Source organism: Bos grunniens, chromosome 28, assembly GCF_055505025.1.
Source record: "Bos grunniens cultivar Pamir isolate PY7600 chromosome 28, Bosgru_T2T1.0, whole genome shotgun sequence".
NCBI lineage: Eukaryota > Metazoa > Chordata > Mammalia > Artiodactyla > Bovidae > Bos > Bos grunniens.
Window position 1 is genome coordinate 33,067,780 of NC_141192.1, and position 23,625 is coordinate 33,091,404.

At 41.6% G+C, this 23,625-nt stretch overlaps 1 protein-coding gene across 13 annotated transcripts in view; it reads right to left on the reverse strand.

Moving 5' to 3' along the window:
* ZNF248 (zinc finger protein 248) overlaps positions 1 to 20,981 on the reverse strand; it is a 37,091-nt gene extending 16,110 nt beyond the window's left edge. For 2 of the 13 annotated variants that reach the window (XM_086381479.1, XM_086381475.1), the window contains exons 1-4: positions 11,971 to 12,085; positions 11,126 to 11,355; positions 10,224 to 10,369; positions 10,093 to 10,134 (exon numbers count right to left, since the gene is read on the reverse strand). In XM_086381479.1, coding sequence (XP_086237605.1) covers positions 10,093 to 10,107 — 15 coding nt within the window. In that variant the 5' untranslated portion in view covers positions 10,108 to 10,134; positions 10,224 to 10,369; positions 11,126 to 11,355; positions 11,971 to 12,085. Of the gene's footprint in view, positions 1 to 3,039; positions 3,080 to 3,915; positions 4,011 to 8,672; positions 8,724 to 10,092; positions 10,135 to 10,223; positions 10,370 to 11,125; positions 11,621 to 11,956; positions 12,104 to 20,858 lie in introns of those variants that run through there. The other 11 variants (XM_086381480.1, XM_086381476.1, XM_086381486.1 and 8 more) reach the window with 10 other exon arrangements.
* Between the last annotated feature and the right edge of the window lie 2,644 nt (positions 20,982 to 23,625).

Below are 23,625 nucleotides of genomic sequence, written 5' to 3' on the forward strand. Positions count from 1 at the left end.
GCCATCTGATGCAAAGAGATGACTCATTAGAAAAGACCCTAATGCTGGGAAACACTGAAGGCAGGAGGAGAAGGGGACAACAGATGAGATGGTTAGATGGCATCACAGACTCAGGACATGAGTTTGAGCAAGCTCCTGAAGATGGTGAAGGACAAGGAAGCCTGGCATGCTGCAGTCCATGGGGTCACAAAGAGTCAGACATGACTGAGTGAATAACAACATAGAGGCTCAGATATTATAACACAAAAGAACTTCAGAATGAATTATAATTAATATAAAAGAGGAAAATATGAACAAAATAAATGAAAGGATGGGAGAAGTCAACAGATACATGGTATGTCTGTTGTAGATAAAGAATTAATAGAGCAGGCCTGAGACTGCTATCTTCTGAAAGATCTGCTACAAGGGTGTCTTGTGGCTGGTATCTGGGAATTTGGAGTTCATGATGGTTCTTACCAGTCCTTGGTAAGAATGGTTCACTGAGCCTGAACTGTTTGTGTGAACTATATGGTTTTTTCTGCTCATGTACATTCCTTCTGGAGTTTGAGACTTTGTTATATGTTAAGCAAACAGTACCTACGTGACTAGCCCCTAATAAACATTTTGAACGCTGAGTGTCTAATGAGATTCCCTGGCAGACATTTCACATTTGTCATCACACCTCATTGCTGTAGGACTTAAGCCTGTCCTGGGAAAAGTCTTAGGAGCTTATGCCTGGGGTCCTCTACTTGGGACTAAACCCCAAGTATCTTTTCCCTTTGCTGACTGTGCTTTGTATCCTTTCACTTTAATAAGTCACAGCCCTAAGTACAACTACATGCTGAGTCGTCCCAGAAAATCACTGCACCTAGTGATAGTCTTGGGGACCTCTGATAAATGTGTATACAAACATGTACATGTACATACATACATGCATAAAATGGGCATTCCAAAGTTGAAAATTATAATATCTGAAATTAAGAACTCATTAGATGGTTTTGTATGTATCCAACAAAAGTATCAAAATACATACAGCAAAAAGTGACAAAACTGAAAGGAGAAACAGACAAATCTATAGCCACAGCTGGAGACTTCAATACCCCTCCAATTGTCCTGAGAAATAAAGCAGGCAGAAAAGCAGTAAGTATATAGATGACCTGAACAGTACTGTCAATCAACATGATCTGAAATTTCTAGAATATTCCATCCAAAAAAATAAGCCACACATTCTACATTCTATTCTACCTCTTATGGAACATTCACCTAGATAGGTTATAGTCTAGGCCACAAAACACACCATAACAAATTTAAAACAATAGCTATCATAAAAAATATATTATCAGACTACAATGGAATTAAAGAGAAATCAATAAGCAAAAGATAGCTGAAAAATCCCTCAAATACTTGAAAATTAAATAGCATATAGGTCAAAAAAGAAGTCTCAAAGAAAATTTTAAACTACTTTAAATGAAATGGAATAAAAATGAAAATATGATATATCAAAATTTGTGGGATGCAGTGAAAGCAGTACCAGAGGGAAATTTATAGCATCAAATGCATATATTAGAAAAGATTTTAAATCAATAATCTAACCTTCTATCTTAGTAAACTAAAGGGAAAAAAAGGCAAACTGAGCCCAAAGCAAGCAAAATAAAGGAATTTTTATTAAAATAAATCAGTTAAATTGAAAATGTGGAAAAAAATAGAAAAGTCAATGAAACTGAAAGTTGCTTCTTTGAAAAGATCAATAAAAATTTTAAAAGCCTCCAATCTAACCAAGTAAAAAAGAAGCAAACTGTGAATCTCAGAAATGAAAGACAGATTTACACTACTAATCCTAATGACATTAAAAAATAATAAGAGAATACTACAAACAATTCTGCCCCTGAAAAATTGGTAACATAGATGAAATTAAAAGACACAGCTATGAAATTCACACAAAGGAGATAGAGATAATGTGAAAAGATTCATTTCTGCTAAAAAAATTAAATCAATAATTAAAATACTTCCAAAAGAGAAAGCACCAACCCAGACAGTGTCACTAATGAATTCTAATAAACATTTAAGGAAAAACTAATACAATTCTTCATAATCTCCTCCAGGAAATAACACTTCCAAACTCATTATATGAGGCCAAGTGAAAGTGAAAGTGAAGTCGCTCAGTCGTGTCTGACTCTTTGTGACCCCATGGACAGTAGCCTGCACCAGGCTCCTCCATCCATAGGATTTTCTAGGGAAGAGTACTGGAGTGGGTTGCCATTTCCTGAGGCCAACATTACCCTAATACCAAACTAGATAAGGATATTATGAGAAAAATAAAGATCAGATTATCTTTCAATAACAGAGATGCGAAAATCCTCAAACATGGGTAAATCAAATCTGACAATGTATAAAAAGAAATATAAACACAGCCAAGTGGAATTTATTGCAGGTATGAAAGGGTCCCTGGTGGCTCAGACGGTAAAGCGTCTGTCTATGATGCGGGAGACCCGGGTTCGATCCCTGGGTTGGGAAGATCCCTTGGAGAAGGAAATGGCAATCCATTCCAGTACTATTGCCTGGAAAATCCCATGGACAAAGGAGCCTGGTAGGCTACAGTCCATGGGGTCACAAAGAGTCGGACATGACTGAGCGACTTCACGACGACCATGACGACAATGAAAGGCTGGGTCAACATTAAAAAAAAAAAAACAAACCAAGAACATGATCCAATGTATCAGGAAGTCAAAGAAGCAAAATGACACAATAATAGCAACTAATGAAGAAAAAACAGTCATTTATCATAATGAAAAAAAAAAAAACCAACCTCTCAACCTCTCAGTAAACTAGGAATAGAGGGGAACTTTCCCAACTTGATGAAGAAGAGAACATCATACTGAAGGTTTGTTGCTGAACCACGAAAGACACTGGGATTCTTGGCCTCCAGAGAAGAATTCAATCCGGGGCCAGAGATGAGGCTTGATCGCTCAGAGTTTTTGTGTAATAATGTTTTATTAAAGTATAAAACGGATAGAGAAAGCTTTTGACATAGACATCAGAAGGGGGCAGAAAGATACCCACCTGTTAGTCTTTAGCTGGATGTTATATAGTTACTAGCAGTCTGTTAATGAAAGAAAGCAATGTCTCAAAACTCAGAGAATGGCACCAGGCCCCTCACCCACAGGATGCATTCTGAGGTAATCTTGGCACCAGGGGGGTCATCCAAGGCCATAAAATGATTGACTTGAATCTCCTATAAAGGCAGATTACCATACAAAAAGTTTCATTTACATGACTTAGGAGAACAATGTATGAGGATAACATAGTGGTTTGTCAAGTCAGTTCTAAGCCTTTAGGTGGAATCGACTTGAAGACAAGAGTCTGGGGTAAATGTATAGTACATTAACATAGCTTAACACAAACGTTTCCATAAGAAAAATGTATTTGTTAGCTCAAAATTTGAGAAAAGTTAAGTTCAGGTGGAACCAGGTGTCATTATGGCAACACAGTATTTTAAGAGAAATCTCTTTTTAAATTTGTGTAGAGAAGGGGAACTCCAGTACTCTTGCCTGGAAAATCCCATGGACGGCGGAGCCTGGTGGGCTGCAGTCCATGGGGTCGCTGGGAGTCGGACATGACTGAGCGACTTCCCTTTCACTTTTCACTTTCATGCATTGGAGAAGGAAATGGCAACCCACTCCAATGTTCTTGCCTGGAGAATCCCAGGAATGGGGAAGCCTGGTGGGCTTCTGTCTATGGGGTCGCACATAGTCGGACATGACTGAAGCGACTTAGCAGCAGCAGCAGCAGAGAAGGGGAAAAAATATATCACTAGTTTGTTTCCTCCTGCTGCTTAAGAAAGAAATTAAAAAAAAAAAAAAATGTCTGATACTTGCAGGCTATTTCCTCCATTTGGAGACCCCTGGCCTTCCTGCCTGTTACCCCCTCAATACTTACTGTTAGGACTTGACACTTTTCCCTGAAATGCAGGAAAAGAGCAAGGATGCTCTGTTTCAAGACTATTATTCAAGTCCTAGCTAGTACAGAAAGACCTAAAACAAAACAAACAGAAAAACCTGAAATAAAAGGTAGATGATTAGGAAGAAAAAATAAAACTGTCTTTATCTGAAGTCAACATGATTGTCTATGCAGAAAATCCCAAAGACTCTGAAAAAAGGAAAAGAATAAAAATCCTGGAAGTAATAAGCAAACATAGCAACATCATAGGATACAGGTCAATATAAAAAAGCCAACTGTTTTCCCATGTCAGAATAAACTACTGGAATTTCACATTTTGAATGAAAAAAAACCATTTACAACACCACCACCACCAAAAAAAGGACTCAAATATAAAACTAATACATTACAGGGATATACAGAAAAACAAAAACTGATGGAAGAAATCAAAGATCTAAATAAAGGGAAAGACAGTCCATATTCATCACTCAAGACAATTCAGTATTGTTAAGATGTCAGTTCCTTCCAATATAATCTACAAATTCAATGCAATTCAAATTAAAATCCCAGCTATTTTGGAGACGCTGACAAATGATTCTAAAGTTTATATAGAAAGGTAAAGCAACAGAATAGCCAATGGAATATGGAAGGAAAAAGAGGATTTACACATTACCTGATTTCAAGACTTATACAAAGCTACCAAATAACATGTACAAATAACCAGATGTTCAAGCTGGATTTAGAAAGGCCAGAGGAAACAGAGATCAAATTGCCAACATCTGTTGGATCATCAAAAAAGCAAGAGAATTACAGAAAAACATCTACTTCTGCTTTATTGACTATGCTAAAGCCTTTGACTGTGTAGATCACAACAAACTGTGGAAAATTCTTAAAGAGATGGGAATACCAGACCATCTCACCACCTCCTGAGAAACCAGTATATAGGTTAGGAAGCAACAGTTAGAATGGACATGGAACAACAGACTGGTTCAAAATTGGAAAAGGAGTATGTCAAGGCTGTATATTGTCACCCTGCTTATTTAACTTACATGCAAAGTACATCATGCAAAATGCTGGGCTGGATGAAACACAAGCTGAAATCAAGATTACTGGGAGAAATATCAATAACCCAGATATGCAGATGACACTACCCTTATGGCAGAAAGCAAAGAAAAATTAAGCCTCTTGATGAAATTGAAAGAGGAGAATGAAAAAGCTGGCTTAAAACTCAACACTCAAAAAATGAAGATCATGGCGTCTGGTCCCATCAGTTTATGGCAAATAGATGGAGAACCAATGGGAACAGTGACAGACTTTATTTTCTTGGGCTCCAAAATCACTGTGGGTGGTGACCACAGCCATGAAATTAAAAGACGCTTGCTCCTTGGAAGAAAAGCGATGACAAACCTAGACAGCATATTAAAAAAGAGACATTATTTAGCCTACAAAGGTCCATATAGTCGAAGCTATGGTTTTTCCAGTAGCCATGTACAGATATGAAAGTTTGACAATAAAAAAGGCTGAGCTCTGAAGAATTGATGCCTTCAAACTGTGGTGCTGGAGAAGACTCGTGAGAGTCCCCTGGACTGCAAGGAGATCAAACCAGTCAATCCTAAAGGAAATCAACCCTGAATATTCATTGGAAGGATTGATGCTAAAGCTGAAGCTCCAATACTTTTGCCACCTGATGCTAAGAACCGACTCATTGGAAAAGATGCTGATGCTGGGAAAGATTGAAGGCAAGAGGAGAAGGGGACCACAGAGGATAAGATGGTTGGATGGCATCACAGACTCAATGGACATGAGTTTGAGCAAGCTCTGGGAGATGGTGCTGCAGCCCATGGGGTCGCAAAGAGTTGAGCACTTTGAGTGACCAAACAACAACAACTAATATCCAAGACAGGGCGTTATTGGTGAAAGAAGCCCATAGCTTAATGGAACAGAATAGAGTGTCCAGGTACAGATCCACTGAAATATAGTCACCTGATGAAATAAAAAAAGGTATAGATGATGCATAATACTATGTAAGTTTTAGGTGTACAACGCAGTGATTCACAAGTTGTAAAGACTATATTCCACTTATAATGGTTATATAATTTTGACAATAGTGCTGTGTTATACAATATATCTTTATAGCTTATTTATTTTATACATAGAGGTTTGTACCTTTTAACCCCCTACTACCATGCTCCTCCCCACTTCCCTCTCTCCACTGATAACCACTAGCTTGTTCTCTATATCTGTGAGTCTGTTTCTTTGTTGTCATATTCATCAGTTTGTTTTAGTGAACTGATTTTCAACAAAGCCCTAAAGGCATTTAAATTGAGAAAAGACAGTCTTTTGACAAATGCTTCAACAACTCTACATCTATGCAAAAAAAAATGAACCTAGACACAGACCTTACACTTTATACAAATGTTAACAAAAATGAATCACAGACCTAGATATAAAATGCAAAACTATTAAATTTCTAGAACACAGAAGATAGGAGATCTATGTGATCTTGAGTTTCATGAAAAGTTTTTGAATACAACAGAAAAATCACATTCCATTTTTTAAAAAAGTACATGGATTGGCTTTCATTAAAAATATTTTACCCTGCAAAAGTCATTTCTAAGAAAATGAAAGGACAAGCCACAGACTGGGAGAAAATATTTGCAACATATATATCTAATAAAGAAGTTGCATTTAAAATATACAAAAGAATTAGTAAGAAAATAAATTGCCTAATTAAAAAATGGATAAAAAATGTGAACAGGTCAAGTAAAGACATACAGACAGTTCATAAATTTATGAACAAATGCTCAGTGTCATTTGTCATTGTTGTTGTTCAGTCACTAAGTTGTGTCTAACTCTTTGTGACCCCACAGACGGTAGCCCATCAGCCTCCTTTGTGCATGGGATTTCCCAGGCAAGAATACTACAGTGGATTGCCATTTTCTTCTCCAGGGGATATTTCTTACCCAAGGATCAAACCCACATCTGCTGCACTGGCAGGCGGATTCTTTATCACTGAGTCACCAGGGAAGCCCATTATGTGTATTAAGGAAATGTAAATTAAAACAAAAGTGAGATACCATAACACATTTATTAGAACCATTAAATCTAAAACAATGACAATGTCAATTTCAGGTCCAGATGCAGAACAAGAGGAATTCTCATTCATAATTAGAAATATAAAATGATACAGCACTTTTGTAAAATAATTGGGCAGTTTCAACTTTGTACAAAGCTGAAGTCTTAACATATGATCAAGTATTTTTAATTTCACACTCTAGCTATTTAAAAAACATGTATCTAGGTAAAAACCTACATATGTTTCTAGCAGCTTAATTCATAATGACCAAAAACTGGAAGGAACCAAGAGTCCATAGGTTAGTAACTTTGAAATAACTTATATATGTATGCTGGAATTGAACAATTAAGTAAAGAAATGATGATGGTGGTGGCCAAAATGCTGGAATGGGAGTTATAGACAAGCAAGGGGACAAGGTCAGAATGTTTCAGGTGATAATGATTACAGCAGGAGACATTAGTGTGAACTAATACTTAGCTTAATATAAATACAGATGGTTACATGCTGAAATATTCATAGATATGTGTTAGTATACATAAATATTTTCTTGTTCAGTCAGCTGACAGGATCTATAAGGAATTACAAACCAATAGCATATTCAGCCCTCCAGTCTTGGTTTCTAACACTAAACTCCAATAAAAGGAAGCAGAGCTCTTCAGGGGAAAATGGCTTATTCTAGGGCAGGAAATATGAGCCTGGACTATCTTCTAGCATCAGAAAGTATAGAAGAAGTACTCAAACAGAAACACAACAATGGGGTTCGTTGAAAGTGGTCTATTTAATAACCAAGGTGGGACAAACGATTTGAGCAACAAAGTGAACAAGGTAGTACTTGGACTATAATAAGTAAAAAGTAACTAGCCATGAGCTCATATTGATATTAAACACTGACTGAGTTAATAAATATTAAAATCTCCTGTGCAGAATGCCTAATTTATGTGGATACGCCACTGAGAAGGAGGGGTGGTATAACCCCCCACTTCCTTCCAAACAGTATATTACGAAAACAGAGGGAAAAAACGGGTAACTTTACAGTGGAGAAAGTTAATCTGCACAGCTTCAGGCTGGTGATCAACAGTGGTACATCATTTTTTGAAAAGTGAAAAGTCATTTGAGAGAATTTACCCCTGATAAGACATGACCAAATGACATTTTACCTCTCTGGTCTTTCTCCAAGAAAACAATTACCCCAATATAATCAATCATAGGAAAAACAGTAGACAATTCCCATGTGAAGGACATTCTACAAAACACCTGATTTATACTCCTCAAAACTGACAAGGTCATCAAAAACAAGGAAAATCTGAGGAATTGTCACAGCCAAGGGGAGCCTAAGGAAACATGATGACTAAGTGAAATGTGGTATCCTGAAGCAGAACACCTGCATGGGGAGGGGAGGGAGACCAGGAACAATTATCAAAAGACAAATGATACACAAGAAAATAATATTCTGTAACTTATATGAAAGATAAGCATTAGTATCACTAACATGCAAAGAGCTAACCAGACATTGAAAAAAAGAAAAAAAAGCCAGAAACCTAAGAGCAAAATGGGTAAAAGACATGAACAGATCACAGAAACATAAAAACAAGACATCTTTTAGATATGTGAAAAAAATCTTCAATCTCACTGAGCATTAGGATAAGTACAGATGTAAACTACATAAAATACTAATTTTTACCTATCAGATGTCAAAATCCAAAAGTGAACCACATTATTTCTATGGGAGAAGCTGTGGAGAAAAAGCACTCTCATGCAATGCCAATGTAAGTACAAAGTATCTATAATCCCACCAAACAGATCAAGTTTATCAATTGTAGTCAACCCTTTGGGAATTTATATATTCCCAAATATCACTTCTGGAAATTTACCTGACAGAATAAATCTCATTTCTGGGAATGTATATGATAGAATAAACCTAATGTACAAAGTTATTCATCAAAACATAGTTTATAGTAGCAAAAGGTTGGAAATAGTTAATTACTAGTTTAATAAACTATGGAACATTCAGAATTGAATTTCCATGTGATTATAACAAAGAAAGAAGTAATCCACGTTCTGTTACAGACAGATTCCCTGGGACAAGCCGAAAAAAGAAGTGAAAAAAGCAACCAAAAAAAGAAAGAATGGGAAACAGTGTTTAGACTCACTACTTGGTGTGGTTCTCTGAGCAGCAGAATCAGCTCCATCTGATTAGAAATTCACCTTCCAAGGCCCAACCCAGATCTACTGAATCAAAATCTGCATTTTAAAAGCCCTAAGTATAATAGATTCCCATTTAAATAAAAGAGGGCTCATACTTTCTTTCAACTGAATAAAGAAACACTGGAAGGACAAACAAGAAACCAGAAAGAATGTATACCTATAGCTGAGTGACTGTACACTGCAGTTTATCTGGGACTGTCCCAATATATGCCAGTTGTTCCAGCATAATCGTTAATAAAACCTCTCTCACTCTCAGTGAAAGAGACACGGTTTAGATGAGAAACAAATGTCACCCTACGTGGAGGAAGCCTAAGGTACAGAGAGGAAGGGATGTGAATTTTTACTTTCTCTGTATCACTTACATTTTTTTAAAAACCATGTTAATATACTAACAATTTTAAAGTATTTTAATTTTTAAAGACAAAAGTTGTCAGGAAAAATAGGTATCTGAGAAGAGCAGTTGTCTAAGAACAGAGAAACAATGGATAAGCAATAAACCCAGGGATAAGCAATGTTGGGGCAAAAGGCAAAGACAACTTCACGCTGGAAGAAGTTAGGAAAGGGAGAACTAGGACCGTAGCGTCAAAGACAACAGCAGAGCAGACTTTCAAAACAGACTATGCATAATAGTATCAAATGCTGCAAAAGGGTCCACTAAGACTAAGACAAAGACAAAAACTGGATTTGACTACAATTTGGTGGCTTTTTCCAGAAATGATTCAGGTGGAGAGGTATTAAAGGAGCAAGACTGCATGTATTAGGTTGAAATTTAAGTGGAAATGCAGAAGCAAAAGCCAGGACTATCTGCTACTGAAGCTAGAAACACAAATGAGCTGACCCCTTTAAAAACTTTAGAAAACTCATTTTAGATAAAGTGGGAATAAAAAAAAACTCACCTGGGATTTGTTCATTTTTCACTCTTAGTGGAGGACGGAGAGCTGAGGGAGAAAGAAGGAAGTAAGAACTTGGCTTGTCCTGTAGTTTCTGGATTCACCAGCCTACACAGCTCCACACACAAGACACTTACCTGCTCATGTGTGGCTCCCATTTATGTTGACCTTAGACCTGATACTTTTCACCGAGTGAATGTAAACTTTTGCTTCTTACTGATTTATTACCGGGTTTCCCTGGTGGCTCAGTCCATAAAGAATGCTGGAGACCTGGGTTCGATCCCTAGGTTGGGAAGATTTATTACCAATTTAGGTTTTGTAACACAGAAAAATTAAAAACATGAGAGGATTTTTAACACAGAACAGTAAAGTAAAGGATACACTAGGGATTTGTCATAACTGAGGTTCTAGGGGGTAAAAACACCTTCTCACTGCTGTTTAGTCACTAATCCTATCTGACTCTCATCTGCTGACACCATTAATCCTATGAGATCAGATAATCAAAGAAACCTCTGAAAAAAGGGATGGGAGTGTTTAAGGCAAGATTTATTTTTTAAAAAAGTCTGTTCTAAGCTGCTTACAATTTTCAAAAGGATCTTTTAATAAAAAACTAACTCTGACCTAACAAAATGGCAAAATGGGCTGTGGCCCAAGAATCTGCAGACCTGACTTTCAACTGTGATTCCGTCACTAACAAACTGCATGATCTGAGCCAGTCATCTTCTCGGGCTCATTTCTTTTTGCATCTTTCAATAAGAAACTGATAACCCAAAAAGGACCTGTCTGCACTACCATCCTGGGAGCAGGAACCTCAGCATTTCTCTAGAAGCCATCAATAATGGAACACTGCTCGAGGGCAGCTAACCTCAGGAAAAAGTGAATGGAGAGTTAGGAGAGGAAGAGGTGTTAGGCTCGGATAATGACAGAATTTTAACTATGGCTGGTGAGCCTTTCAACCCGAACTATGGCTTCACAAATTTCTAAAGAGGTGACATTTCCTGTGTAGCCTGTGTGCCCACCCCGCTCATCTCCAGCTCACCTCTCTTCTTAAATTTGTCCCAGACCTTCCACCATCACACAGCCTTCGATGGCTTCAGGACACCGTGTCATGATTATATACAACAAATAACAAATGAAGATATAACAAATAATAACTTAGGATCCGAGTAATGTTAACAGAGCCAGGAAAAGGCTTTGGTGGCTAGGTGGTCCAGCCCCTTCCAATCCATTTCACAAACGACTTAACGGAGGGGTCCAAGCTCCAGCCGCCTATACAGAACAAATACAACAGCAGCTGACAAAACGTGGGCGCTCAAAACAACCCAAAGAGGCAAGCACTATAGAGGTCTGCATTTTACAGATAAGAAAACCAAGTCTCTAGGCGGCAATTTGGTCCGGGAAATTCATTTATTTCTGGGCCCTGCAGGAGACAATGGTCTCCTACAGCCTCCCGGCTCCCCGTAAGCCTGGCGCAGGAGAGACGTATACGTCACTACGTGAAGTGCGCACAAACATGTCACACAGGCGCAATCGCTCTTCCCCTACCTCCCATCCGCCCCCCCCCCCACCCCCGTGGGCCCAGCTCACACTTCACGCACGCGCACTCCCCACCCGCGGCCACAGGACAGCGCCGCCCGCTCCGCTGAGGGGCGGAACACCTGCAGACCGAGTGAGCCTGAGAGGCCGCGTTCCCACACGGGACTCTGGCCCCTTAAGGCGGAAGCGCCCCCGCCTGCCGTCCCTTCAGTTCTGCAGACGCTGCAGACTCCCGGGGTCGCGCAGTGTTCGCGGGGCTCCAACCCACCACCCGGCACCGCTGCCTCGGTCGGCTCTCCCAGCCGCGCGGAGCCCGCTCGGCCCTCGCCCTCACCCTCCGGGGCTCACCCGCAGCTCCCTCGCCCGTGGACCTGGAGGCTAGGGATTGTTTCCCACGAGGGGCTGGAGGCCGCGGAAGGACGAGCCAGCAGCAGAAGGCGGGGATGCACATGCGCAGAGGGAGGGAGCGGCGCGGCGCGGCGCGGTAGCAGAGAGCTGGAACTTAGCTCCTGGTAGTTTGCTTTGGAAAAGTGGCTCTACCTTTAGAAGCATGCCTCGCTCCTAAATTGTAAAAGTAAGCTAATAGTAGTACAGTACCTAACGGTTTTTATGAAGATTCAGGATGTTTGTCTTGTACAAGCACTTAGGATGAGTTCCGGCACATAAATTGTTCAGTATGTTTCTTAAGATTATCTTTCCAAATATACACCATGCCCACTCTAGAAATCAGCTGGAGAGTTTCTGCCTTATTGACTGAACTGAGAGATTACTATCTGTTATACTCACTCCTGCTACCTGAACCCTGGATTCTGTCCGTGTCCCATAGAGATATGTCAAAGCAGTGTGCATTTTTGACTAGACACATCAAGTGGCACATGAATTTTATTTATGAAAGTGAACAGATGTTATTTTAGTTTTGATAAACTTATCTTCTAGCAGTTTAGACAGCAAATTTATGTAAAGTAAAATGATATCTGTGAGCAGCAGAGTTGTTCTCTGGAATGAGGAAAAAAGCGACCTAGCAGTTCAGTATTAATAAAAGTTGTTCATATATGCGAAACTGTTCATACATTAAACTTAAGGAAGAAAGCACTTTCTCATCTCTCCAAACCAACTATGTTTTCCCTGGAACCAAATATATATTCTTTTATGTGGGCATTCTCATGACATTTTTAACACAGTATAATCATATGACCTGTTAGTTTATGATGAACTTTTCATAAAAGAATATGTAGTTAACTCTTTCTGGTCAACGTCATTTAAATTTTTTTAATAACTTTAAGTTGCTCAGATTGGTCCCATGTACTCTTCACCCAGTTTCCCTTAATTGTTAACATTTTGCAAAACCGTGTACATTTAGCAAAACTAAGAAAGTGATATGGGTACAATTCTAATGAAACTAGAGTTTATTCGTTTTTCCATTAATGCCCTTTTTTACTGATCTAGGATTCAATCCAGGCTACCACAGTATGTTTAGTCATCACATGTTTGGTCTCATCCAATCTATAATAATTTCTTGGTCTTTCTCTTTTATTACCTTCAGATGTTTGAAGACTAGTGGTCACATATTTTGAAGAGTGTCCCTGAATTTAAGTTTGTCTGATATTTTCTCCTGATTGGACTAAGGTTTTAAATTTTTAGAAATATCTCAGAGAGGATGTGTCCTTCCTATATATGAGGGGACACATGATTATCAACATAACTTATATTAGCCTTGGTTACTTCGTTAAGGTCGTGTCTGACAAGTTTCTCCATTATCTTTAGGATTTTTCCCTTTCCAATCTATGCTTAGAAGTGCAGTGTATACACTGGTTACAAAGTCTAGTGCACTCAGCGGGGGCAGAAATAAGCTGCATCTCAAATTTAGGGTGATATTTTTAAACTGCCACATTTAGTAGTAAATTTGGGTTGAGAAACTCTGAGGTTACGCAGATATACTCTTCCTGCTTAGAGTTTTGGCCACTAATTTTACCTTTCATTGGTGGATCTTGCACGCAACACTTATTACTGTGGTATTCCAATTTAATATTTCACCTTTTTCTTCTTTATTAATTGGAAATCTTCTATAAGAGAAGATTTTCATTCCCCAAATGTATTTATAACATCATTTATTTATATCAGTATGGATATTTGTTTTATTCCCAACTGTCGGGGGAGTGTGTAATTTCCTCGGTTCTGTCTCAATGCAAAGATCTGAAATGGCAGATCGGTTTTACAGGTTTGTTATAGCCCAGTTTTATTTGGCGAGCAAAGGATGGTACATCCTGGAGATGTGAAGACACGCTGACCCAAAAAGGACAGAGGTTCAATGTTGGCTCCTCTTTTTATAAAAACGTTTTGTCTCCTTCTGCTGAGCCTGTCCTGTGTAAATTGGACTAGCCAGGAGGTCTGTTTGTTTCACCTGTGGTACTCAATCCGGTCCTCAGATTTTCTTTTGTTGCATTTTCACGAGCTTTTTCCTTTCTTTGTCTTTTAGCCACTGCCATTTTGGACTCTTTTTTCCTATTCTAACTACCTAACAATTCCCCCCTCAAGAGATGGGAGGCCCAATTCTTTGGGAATAGGGGTGTCGAGGTCTCTCTGGCTACTTCCTGCTGAGCTGGGATGACGAGGGGCATTGGGCCTCCCTCTCTTGCTAGTCTCAAGCGTCAGAGTCCTTATAGCAGTGTTCATCTAAGGGTGAGTGATATTTTCTGTGGTTGGGTGTAGTTTTCTATATCCTTGTTGAAGTGGCATTGCATGTTGTAGCTTGTTGACCTGGGCAGACAAAATGGGTTAGACAATTGCTAATATATGGAGCAGTCATAAGCAGCATTAATATGGTGATAACATGGGTTAGTAGATGCATTAGCCAACTCCAAATTCCCCTTCGCCAGAAGAAGGATCCCCCAAAGAGAGATTATAGCCACCTTGAGGACTCTCCAGCTCGTTCTTTGAGATCCCATAGGATCTTAATTTTTTTTTTTTTTGAGGACTGTGAGACTTTCTTTAACTTTTCTGGAGGTATTTACCCAGCAACAACACGTCTCATTCAAGACGCCTCAAGTCCCTCCTTGTTCAGGGATCAGGAAATCTATCTTCTATCTGTTTTGGAGTACAACCACTGTCAAGCTGTGTTGGCTCTTTAGAGCTATCCTGAGAAACCTTATTCCTGGAAACTTAAATTGAGAATGTTCATTAGAATGACACTCATTTGTAGTCCTGGATAGATATCTGGAAGAAACACAAGCTAGAATCAAGATTGCCAGGAGAAATATCAATAACCTCAGATATGCAGATGACACCATCCTTATGGCAGAAAGTGAAGAGGAACTCAAAAGCCTCTTGATGAAAGTGAAAGTGGAGAGTGAAAAAGTTGGCTTAAAGCTCAAAATTCAGAAAACTAAAATCATGGCATCCGGTCCCACCACTTCATGGGAAATAGATGGGGAAACAGTGGAAACAGTGTCAGACTTTATTTTTCTGGGCTCCAAAATCACTGCAGATGGTGACTGCAGCCATGAAATTAAAAGACGCTTACTCCTTGGAAGGAAAGTTATGACCAATCTAGATAGCATATTCAAAAGCAGAGACGTTACTTTGCCAACAAACGTCCGTCTAGTCAAGGCTATGGTTTTTCCTGTGGTCATGTATGGATGTGAGAGTTGGACTGTGAAGAAGGCCGAGCGCCGAAGAATTGATGCTTTTGAACTGTGGTGTTGGAGAAGACTCTTGAGAGTCCCTTGGACTGCAAGGAGATCCAACCAGTCCATTCTGAAGGGAATCAGCCCTGGGCTTTCTTTGGAAGGAATGATGCTAAAGCTGAAACTCCAGTACTTTGGCCACCTCATGCGAAGAGTTGACTCATTGGAAAAGACTCTGATGCTGGGAGGGATTGGGGGCAGAAGGAGGAGGGGACAACAGAGGATGAGATGGCTGGATGGCATCACTGACTCTATGGACGTGAGTCTGAGTGAACTCCGGGAGTTGGTGATGGACAGGGAGGCCTGGGGTGCTGCGATTCATGGGATCGCAAAGAGTTGGACACGACTGAGCGACTGATCTGATCTGATGTGATCTGATAGATATCTGAGATTTCCCAGGGGCTCACAGGTGTACTGAGTGCCCTCTTATATTTTCTTCCATGGCTTGACTCTTGAGTAGTGAATCCAAGAGTTGTGCCCTGGAACCTTGTCTGCTGTGGGGGTAGAAAGTATTACAGGGTAGGGGCCCTTCCGTGTAGGCTGGAGTTGAGCCTTTGGGGATCCATCTTTCCAGACTTTAATTAGGACTTGAGTCTCTGGAGCATATAGTGGTGGCTCTTTAGAATCTTTTGGGTCCTGGTTGACACCCCACAAGGCTATTTCTTGTTGGAATTGCCCAGTGGCCATGGTGTAAGACCAGAGGCCTTGAGCCTCTGGATCTAGGAAGAGGTTATTGATATAAACAAAATGTCTCCCATATAGCATCTCATAAGGGCTAAGACCAACCTATTCCTTAGGGGCAATATGGGTGTGGAGGAGAGCTATGGGTAAAGGCTTCTTCCATTCAAGGGAAGTCTCCTGTGTTATCTTTGTTATTGGTGATTTTAAGAATTGGTTGGCTCTTTCTACTTTGCCTGAAGACTGAGGCCTCCAGGCACAATGGAGGCAATAAGTAATGCCCAATGCTTTAGAGACCCCTTGGGTGACCTTAGAAGTAAATGATGTCCCATTGTCCCTTTGTAATGACCTGGGCAGACCAAATCTTGGAATGATTTCATCTAGCAGTTTTTTTTTTATACTACCTCCTCAGCCTTCTCAGTCCAGGTGGAAAAATCTTCAGTCCACCCTGTGAATGCGTCTATCATGACTAGTAGGTATTTATGCTCTTGAGAAACTGGCATCTGTGTGAAGTCCATCTGCCAGTCCTCTCCTGGGTATGTCCCACGCTGTTGGACAGCCTGGGTCGACTGGAGTCTTCTAGCCCCTTGGAGTTGTTATTGGCAAGTGGAACAATTGGAAACCACTTGACTTATAGTCATTTTGGAGGCCTGTTCCTCTGAAGGACCTTTCTAGTAATCTTTGGAGGGCCTTCTCCCCTAAATGAGTGGTGGCATGTAAGGAGTTAACCAACTTCCAGTGGAGGTTCCCAGGCAGAAAAGAGTCAAGGAGTCCCTCCTTTTGGAACCACCCCATATCGTCTTCTTGAAAGTCCTCACTCTTAGCTTTAAGAGTCTCACTTTCAATATATGAAGGAGTTCCTGGCAAATTAGTCTGCGGAACTAAGGTGGCAACCCCTATTAGATCATGGTTCTGTAATGCTGCTCTCTTAGCTGCCTGATTGGCTGCTTGGTCCCTTGTGCCACTTCCGTGCTCCCTTTTTGGTGTCCTCTGCAATGGGAGACTGAAATCTCAGCGGGCAGATGGACTGCCTCCAAGAGCCTAAGGATTTGATCACCATACTTGATTTGGAACCCTGGGGGTGGTCAAGTAGCCTCTTTCTTTCCAAATAGCGGCATGTGCAGGTAGCACCAGAAAGGCATACTTGGAGTCAGTGTAAATGGCTACTCTTTCTTTTTCCCAGCTCTAAAGCTTGAATCAGGGCTATGAGCTCAGCCAATTGAGCTGAAGTACCGGTGGCAAAGGTTTAGCCTCTATGATCTCAAAATCGGAGACTACTGCATATCTGGCTCTTTTTCCATCCAAGACAAAGGTGCTTCCATCAGTGTGCCAGATTTGCTCAGAATTGGTCAGAAAATCTTCTGACAATCTCTCTTGGGGTTTTGAACAATGGTCCAAAGTTTCTAGGCAAGAGTGAAGGGAGAGAGCCCTTGGGGGTAGACAGGAGGATAGCTGGGTTAAGAACCTCACAAGGGGATATAGTGAGGCCCGGATTTTCCATCAGCACTACTTGATATCTGTGGATCCTTTGATCAGACACCTATAAATGGCTTCTCCCATTCAGGAGTTGTTTCATTTGGTAGTTGGTAAAAATAGTTTGCCCCCAAGAGAAAGTTTTAAAGCATCTTCTATCAGGACTGCAATAGCTGCAAGATTTCGAAAGCAGAGAAAGATCTCTTCCCAATAAGGGAGTAGGACACTCAGGGACCACCAGAAACTGGTGGGAAAATATTTGTCCATCCAAGCAACAAAGAAGTGCTTGGGTGAATCTTTTTGTAATTGTTTTTCCTGTAGCACCCACAATGGTACGGGTTTGGGAGGAGAAGGCTCCAGAATAGGAGGTCAGGACAGAGTAGGTAGCCCTTGTGTCAACCAAGAAATTCTTGGACCTACCTGCCACATCTTGCTGCACTCTTGGCTCCAGCCCCATGATGGTTATCTGTGACAGGTGGGCTGGCTGGAGTGAGCCACTTCAGTCCTGTCAACCATCGTGAGGGAAAGCTCGGTGCTTAACCTTGAGGCTCTTAGGTCCCAAGGACAGTGTACTGTCCAGTGTCCCAATTGATGGCATTTGTAGCAAGCCATTTTAGGAGACTTGCCACGGTTTGGACACTCTTTGGCCCAAAGTCCCGCCTGTATACAGATTAGGCATTTACCTCATGCCTTGTCCTTTGAGTACTCGGAGTTTGCCATAGGGCTTCCCTGGATGGCGGCCAGCATCTGGGCATGCCTTGTCTCTTTCCTTTTCTCCCTTTCCTGGGCCTTGGCCTCCCTCTCCTGTTCTGTTATAAAAGGTATTTATGGCTGTCTGGACCATCTCATCTAAAGAGGCAGCAAGGTCCTGCTTCTCTAGCCGTTGTAATTTTATCCTGATGTCTGATGCACTTTGGGAAAGGAATCTGTCCTTTAAAATCACCTGTCCCTCGTAAGAGTCTTTAAGTCCAGATTGGTAAACTTTTGGAGGGCCTCTGTTAGACTTTCCAGAAAGGCGATGATGTTCTTGTTAGACTCCTGAGTTATTGCTGAGACCGGGCACATTCCCACAACTAATAGGCTTCCTTCTATTTCCATGGGTGGACTTCCTTAGGGGTGAGTTTTTCTGAAGTTTATCCTACCTAGTACTGTTGCAACCTGAGAGCTGGGCATCCCTGGGTCGGGTGCAGATCCCCAGGCAGATTGAGGCATAACACCCTCCTGGAGATCAAAGCCTTGGGCAGGTTGAGGCAAGTCAGCCTCCTGAGAATTGGGTCCCTGGGCAGGTGGAGGCATGTCGACTTCCTGGGACCCTTGGACTGGCAGATTCCTGAGTAGGTTGAGGTGTGACAACCTCCCGAGGACCTGGTTCCTAGGCAGGTCGACCTCCTGGGACCCCTGGACTCGCGGATCCCTGAGCAGGTTGAGGTGTGACAACCTCCCAGGGACCAGATCCCTAGGCATGTCAAGGCAGGTTAAGCTCCTGGGACCCCAGGCTGGTGGATCTCCGAGCAGGCTGAGGCATGACAACCTCCCAGGGACCAGATCCCTAGGCAAGTCGAGGCAGGTCGACCTCCTGGGATCCCAGGCTGGAGTTGGGCATCCCCAAGTCTCCAGCATGACTAGTGCTGGGTAGGATTAAGGGGTTGTAATCTTAACTCATTGCCAGTTTCTTCACCACGGATGGGAATAGGTACCATGATGTAAAGCAATCCAAGCCTGTGGCCTGAGACTGAACCTGGCAAAATAGCCATAAGCCTTATCCTCTTATTGCTCTGAGATAGTATAATTTCCTCCTCTAGTCCTCAATAAGAGCAGTTTAGGATGTTTCCAATGGTAAACATTTCATTGTAATAGGCCCACTTTAGGTAATAACAGAAGTAATGACAAATGAGTGGGTTATCTGGTCCTGTTAGGGGCATTAAGAATATTTTAATAATAAACTTGGTGGAGCATTGTTGCCTACATGGGTGCAGAGTCCTGGTTGTAGGAGTTAGTAAGTGGCTTAAGGACAAATTGATAATAGGCAACAGACCAGATGTTCCATAAAAGTGGAGTGGAGATTTGATCTGAGGGTATGTTTGTAACTGTAGGAGAAGGGTGGTAAGGGTTTGGGCCCAAACAGCCTGAAGGGCTAACTCCCAAGGTAATAAACATTGTCCCTGGAAGCCCAGTTGCCCTTGAAGGGATGCCACCCACAGATGGACTTCTGGCAGGTATTGTGTGCCTCACCCACCCTAGCAGGTCCACTGAGAGGGGCTGTTGTCACACATGTAGGAAACGTGGAAGATGAAGGCCTGAATCTCTAGAGGGGTATACAGTATTTCCCTCCCAAGGGCCAGCTGTCTTCTGGTGGTCCTGCCAGAAGATTATAGACGCAATATTGTGGGCCCAGATGGGCCTCATGAAAAGAGCCTGAAACAGGACTGAAGGGGGCAGGGCGCAACTTTTGAAAGAATAACATAGCCCAAGGGCATAGCATAAAATGATTAAAATAAAATGGGTCCAAGATAGCAGACAAGTCAAATTTAACTAAACCTTGATCCTCAATCTGCAAGCTAAATAACATACCCAGAGGCAACAGAACAGTTCCAAGGCACTATCAAAAGACCAAGGACTGGGTGGTTCCCCAATTGTTGGAACTCATTAGCATATGAAATCACCCAGCTCACAAAAACTAAGCACACATTTCATGGCTGCCACACTCACCCTCTGTAATGGCACACACTCTGTGGACTGTGCTTCTCTCTGAATCCAAACAAATCTACCTCTTACCTATTGCTGTGTCTCTCACTGAATTCTTTTTGCAATGAGATATCAAGAACCTGAGCTTCATTAGGTCCTGAAACGAGGCACCATGGGCTTTCGCCTAGCTCAAGTCCTGGTAGAAGCCAACTGAGTGACTGAGCATAGCACATAGTACCTGCCACGTGGGTTTGAGTCCCAGTCTTAGGTAAACAGTTTCAAACACAACTTTCAGAAATGGAAAGATGATGACCTGCTCTATACTTTGTAAACAGTGGCATAGATGGAGAGAGGAACTGAAGGATGGGAGGAAAAAGCAGTGGGAAAAACGTGCCAAGGAACCCCTTTCAAAACTTGCTGGAAAATCTGCTATATACCTGACCTGTGCACACTATTTTCATTGGCTTGATCACTGGCACAAAGGAGGTTAGGGACAGAAGAACCCTCACCCGCCTGGGCAACAGCTCCTAGGGTGCAGCAGACAGCAGAGCCTTTGGGACACACTGGGGAGTAGCCCCTGCCAGAGTCCCTCAATTGCACCCACTGCTGCTCGTCTGTTTGCAGGGGATTTGAGGAAACAAGAAACGAGAGATTGTAAAGGAATTAAGATTTTGTTAGCCATATGTCCTTCCAGACATGGGGGCGAGAACCTCCTACCTTAACCGGAGGTCTTCTGGAATCTGAGACTGAGCCACGTGAGCTTTCTGCTGTTTGTTCTTGTCCCAGTTGCCAGCATCCTAGGCTTCTCGTCACTTCCACTGCACTGGGTTTCCTTTGCATTCAGCTTCCACCATGTGAGATTTCACCAAGCTGGGCTTCTGCTGTGCTTGGTCTCTGCCTCGATGGGGCTGAGCTGGGGTTGTTTCAGCCAGGTTAAATCTGAGACATGTCGGATTTAAGGTACCAGATATGTCGGGGGGAGTGTGTAATTTCCTTGGTTCTGTCTCGCCACAGCAAAGATTGAAATGGCAGACCTGTGTTACAGCTGGGTTACAGCTCAGTTTTATTTGGCAAGCAAAAGATAGTACATCCTCGAGGCATGAGGGTGGGCTTACCCAAAAAGGAGAGAGGCTCAATCCTGGCTCCTCTTTTTATATGTTTTGTCTCCTCCTCCTGAGCCTGCCCAGTGTAAACTGGGCTAGCCAGGAGGGCTGTTTGTTTCACCTGAGGTTCTCACTCCATCTGCAGGTTTTCTTTTGTTCCATCTTCATGGGCTTTTTCCTTTCTTTGTCTTTTAGCCACCACCATTTTGGACTCCTTTTTCCTAATCTAACTGCCTAACACAACCATGGTTATTCAACCTGTTACTGAATCACAAGTCTCTGCCTGACACACAGTGAGGCCCATCAATACTAAAACAGAGTTTAGAACAGAGAAAGGCTTAATTCAGATTCATACAAGGAGATGGGTGACTGATGCCCTCAGAATCCCAAAGTTACTGAACGCTTTTGGCAAGCCCCTTTAAAAGCAAAAGATGAGGGATGGGTGTGGTTGTTGCAAATTTCTTGCTGTAGGATCTTCTTGAGGTCAGGTCATGGCAGATGTTCCTGTAAATCTCTACCAAACGAATGTTATTCTCTGTCCTGAAAGAAAGGGTAAAATCCCAAGGCATAGCTTTCAGCCTCCAAGGTCCCAGTCCTGGCTAACAGGAGGCAGATCTCATTTGGTATTTCCTTCAGGCCAGGTTCCCACACCCTACCCAGTTGTCATCCCTGAGGGAGTGAGGCACCCAGCCCAACTGGCCCTCAATCTATTCAGGGTGCCTAAATGGGAAAATCATGTCTCAGAGACTGTGACCAAAACAGACGGCCACTGCTATTAGGTCTCAGAGACAGGGATCGGGGAGAGGTTCACTGCTACCTCAATACCTGGGCCAATACCTAGTGGAGGGCCTTAGCAAGGGCTCTGGGGCCCTACAGAACATAGTCCCCACTCTGTTCCCTGGGCCTTCCAGCCCAAGGCTGGATGAGCCGGAGGGCCTCAAGGAGAAGACCTGAATCTGACTCTTACCTCACTCACCACCCAGTGACCACCACACCACTGAGCCTTGGCTGAATCACTTCCCTAACAGTCCCTTATTAACAGTTACTTGTAGGCAGGGCCCATTGTGGCACTGAACAATAGCTGAGCAGGACAACTAACGGTCACTTACTGATGGTTGGTTGTGGGAAGGGCCCCCTGAAGCATCGAACAATGGCTGAGCAAGATCTATTGCCTGGTATCAGAGTGCAGAGTAATGAGGCACAGCAATGGCTGCCTACTAAGGGCTGTGCTCACCCTGCTCTGGTACACCCTCTGATCTGTTTTCTTTCTGTAATTTTACCCTTTTCAGAATGTCACATGGAATTATGTGTATTTCCTGGGTTTGGCTTAGCAAAATGCATGTAAGATTCATTTATGTTGTTGCTCCCCACTTTTTTAGGTCAGTTCCTTTTCTCCCACTCTTTTCACTTCATTCAGTACTACTATATTATTATGTTGTTCAAAGTGTTCTATCTTTGGGCATCAAGAGCTATCATAGGTTAGCTTTTGAATCATCTTAAAGAGTCGGACATGACTGAATGACTGAACTGAACTGAACATATTCTTATCATTTAAAAAAAAAATAATAGTTTTTTTTTTTTTTTTCCTTCGGCTGCACTGCATGGCATATGGGATCTTAATTCCTGACCAGGGATCAAACCCATGCCCCATGTATTGGAAGTGCAGAGTCTTAAGCACTGGATCACCAGGGAAGTGCCAAAAATAGCAGTTTTATTGAGATACAATTCAATTCATGTAACATACAACTCATTCATTTAAAGTGCACAATTGTACAATTCAGTCATTTTCAGTGTATTCACAGATAAGAGTGATCATCACCACAGTCAATTATAGAGCACTTTCATCAACTCAAAACAAATTCCATATGCTTTAGCAGTCATCCCCAGTGCCTTCATCCCCCAATCCCATGCAACTACTAATCTATTGTTTCCATATAAATGAGATCAAACAATATATGGTCTCTTGTGACTGATTTCCTTCCCATTAGCATAATGTTTTTCAAAATTCATCCATGTTTTAGCATGTATTAATACTTCATTCTTTTTTATGACTGAATAATATTCTGTTATGTGGAATATTTTTGTTTTATACCACATTTTATTTATCCCTTCATCAGGTGATGGACGTTTGGGTTGTTTCCATCTGTTAGCTATTGTGAATAACATTGCTATAAATATTCATGTATAAGATTTGTTTGAACATGTTTTTGTTATTCTTGGGTATTTACCTAGGAATTGCTGATTCTCATGGTAATTCTATGGTTAATATTTTGAGGAACTGCCACTTTTTTTTCACAGTGACTTCACCATTTTTCATTCTCACCTGAAGTGTATGATGGTTCCTATTTTTCCATATCCTTACATACACTTTAAAAAAATTT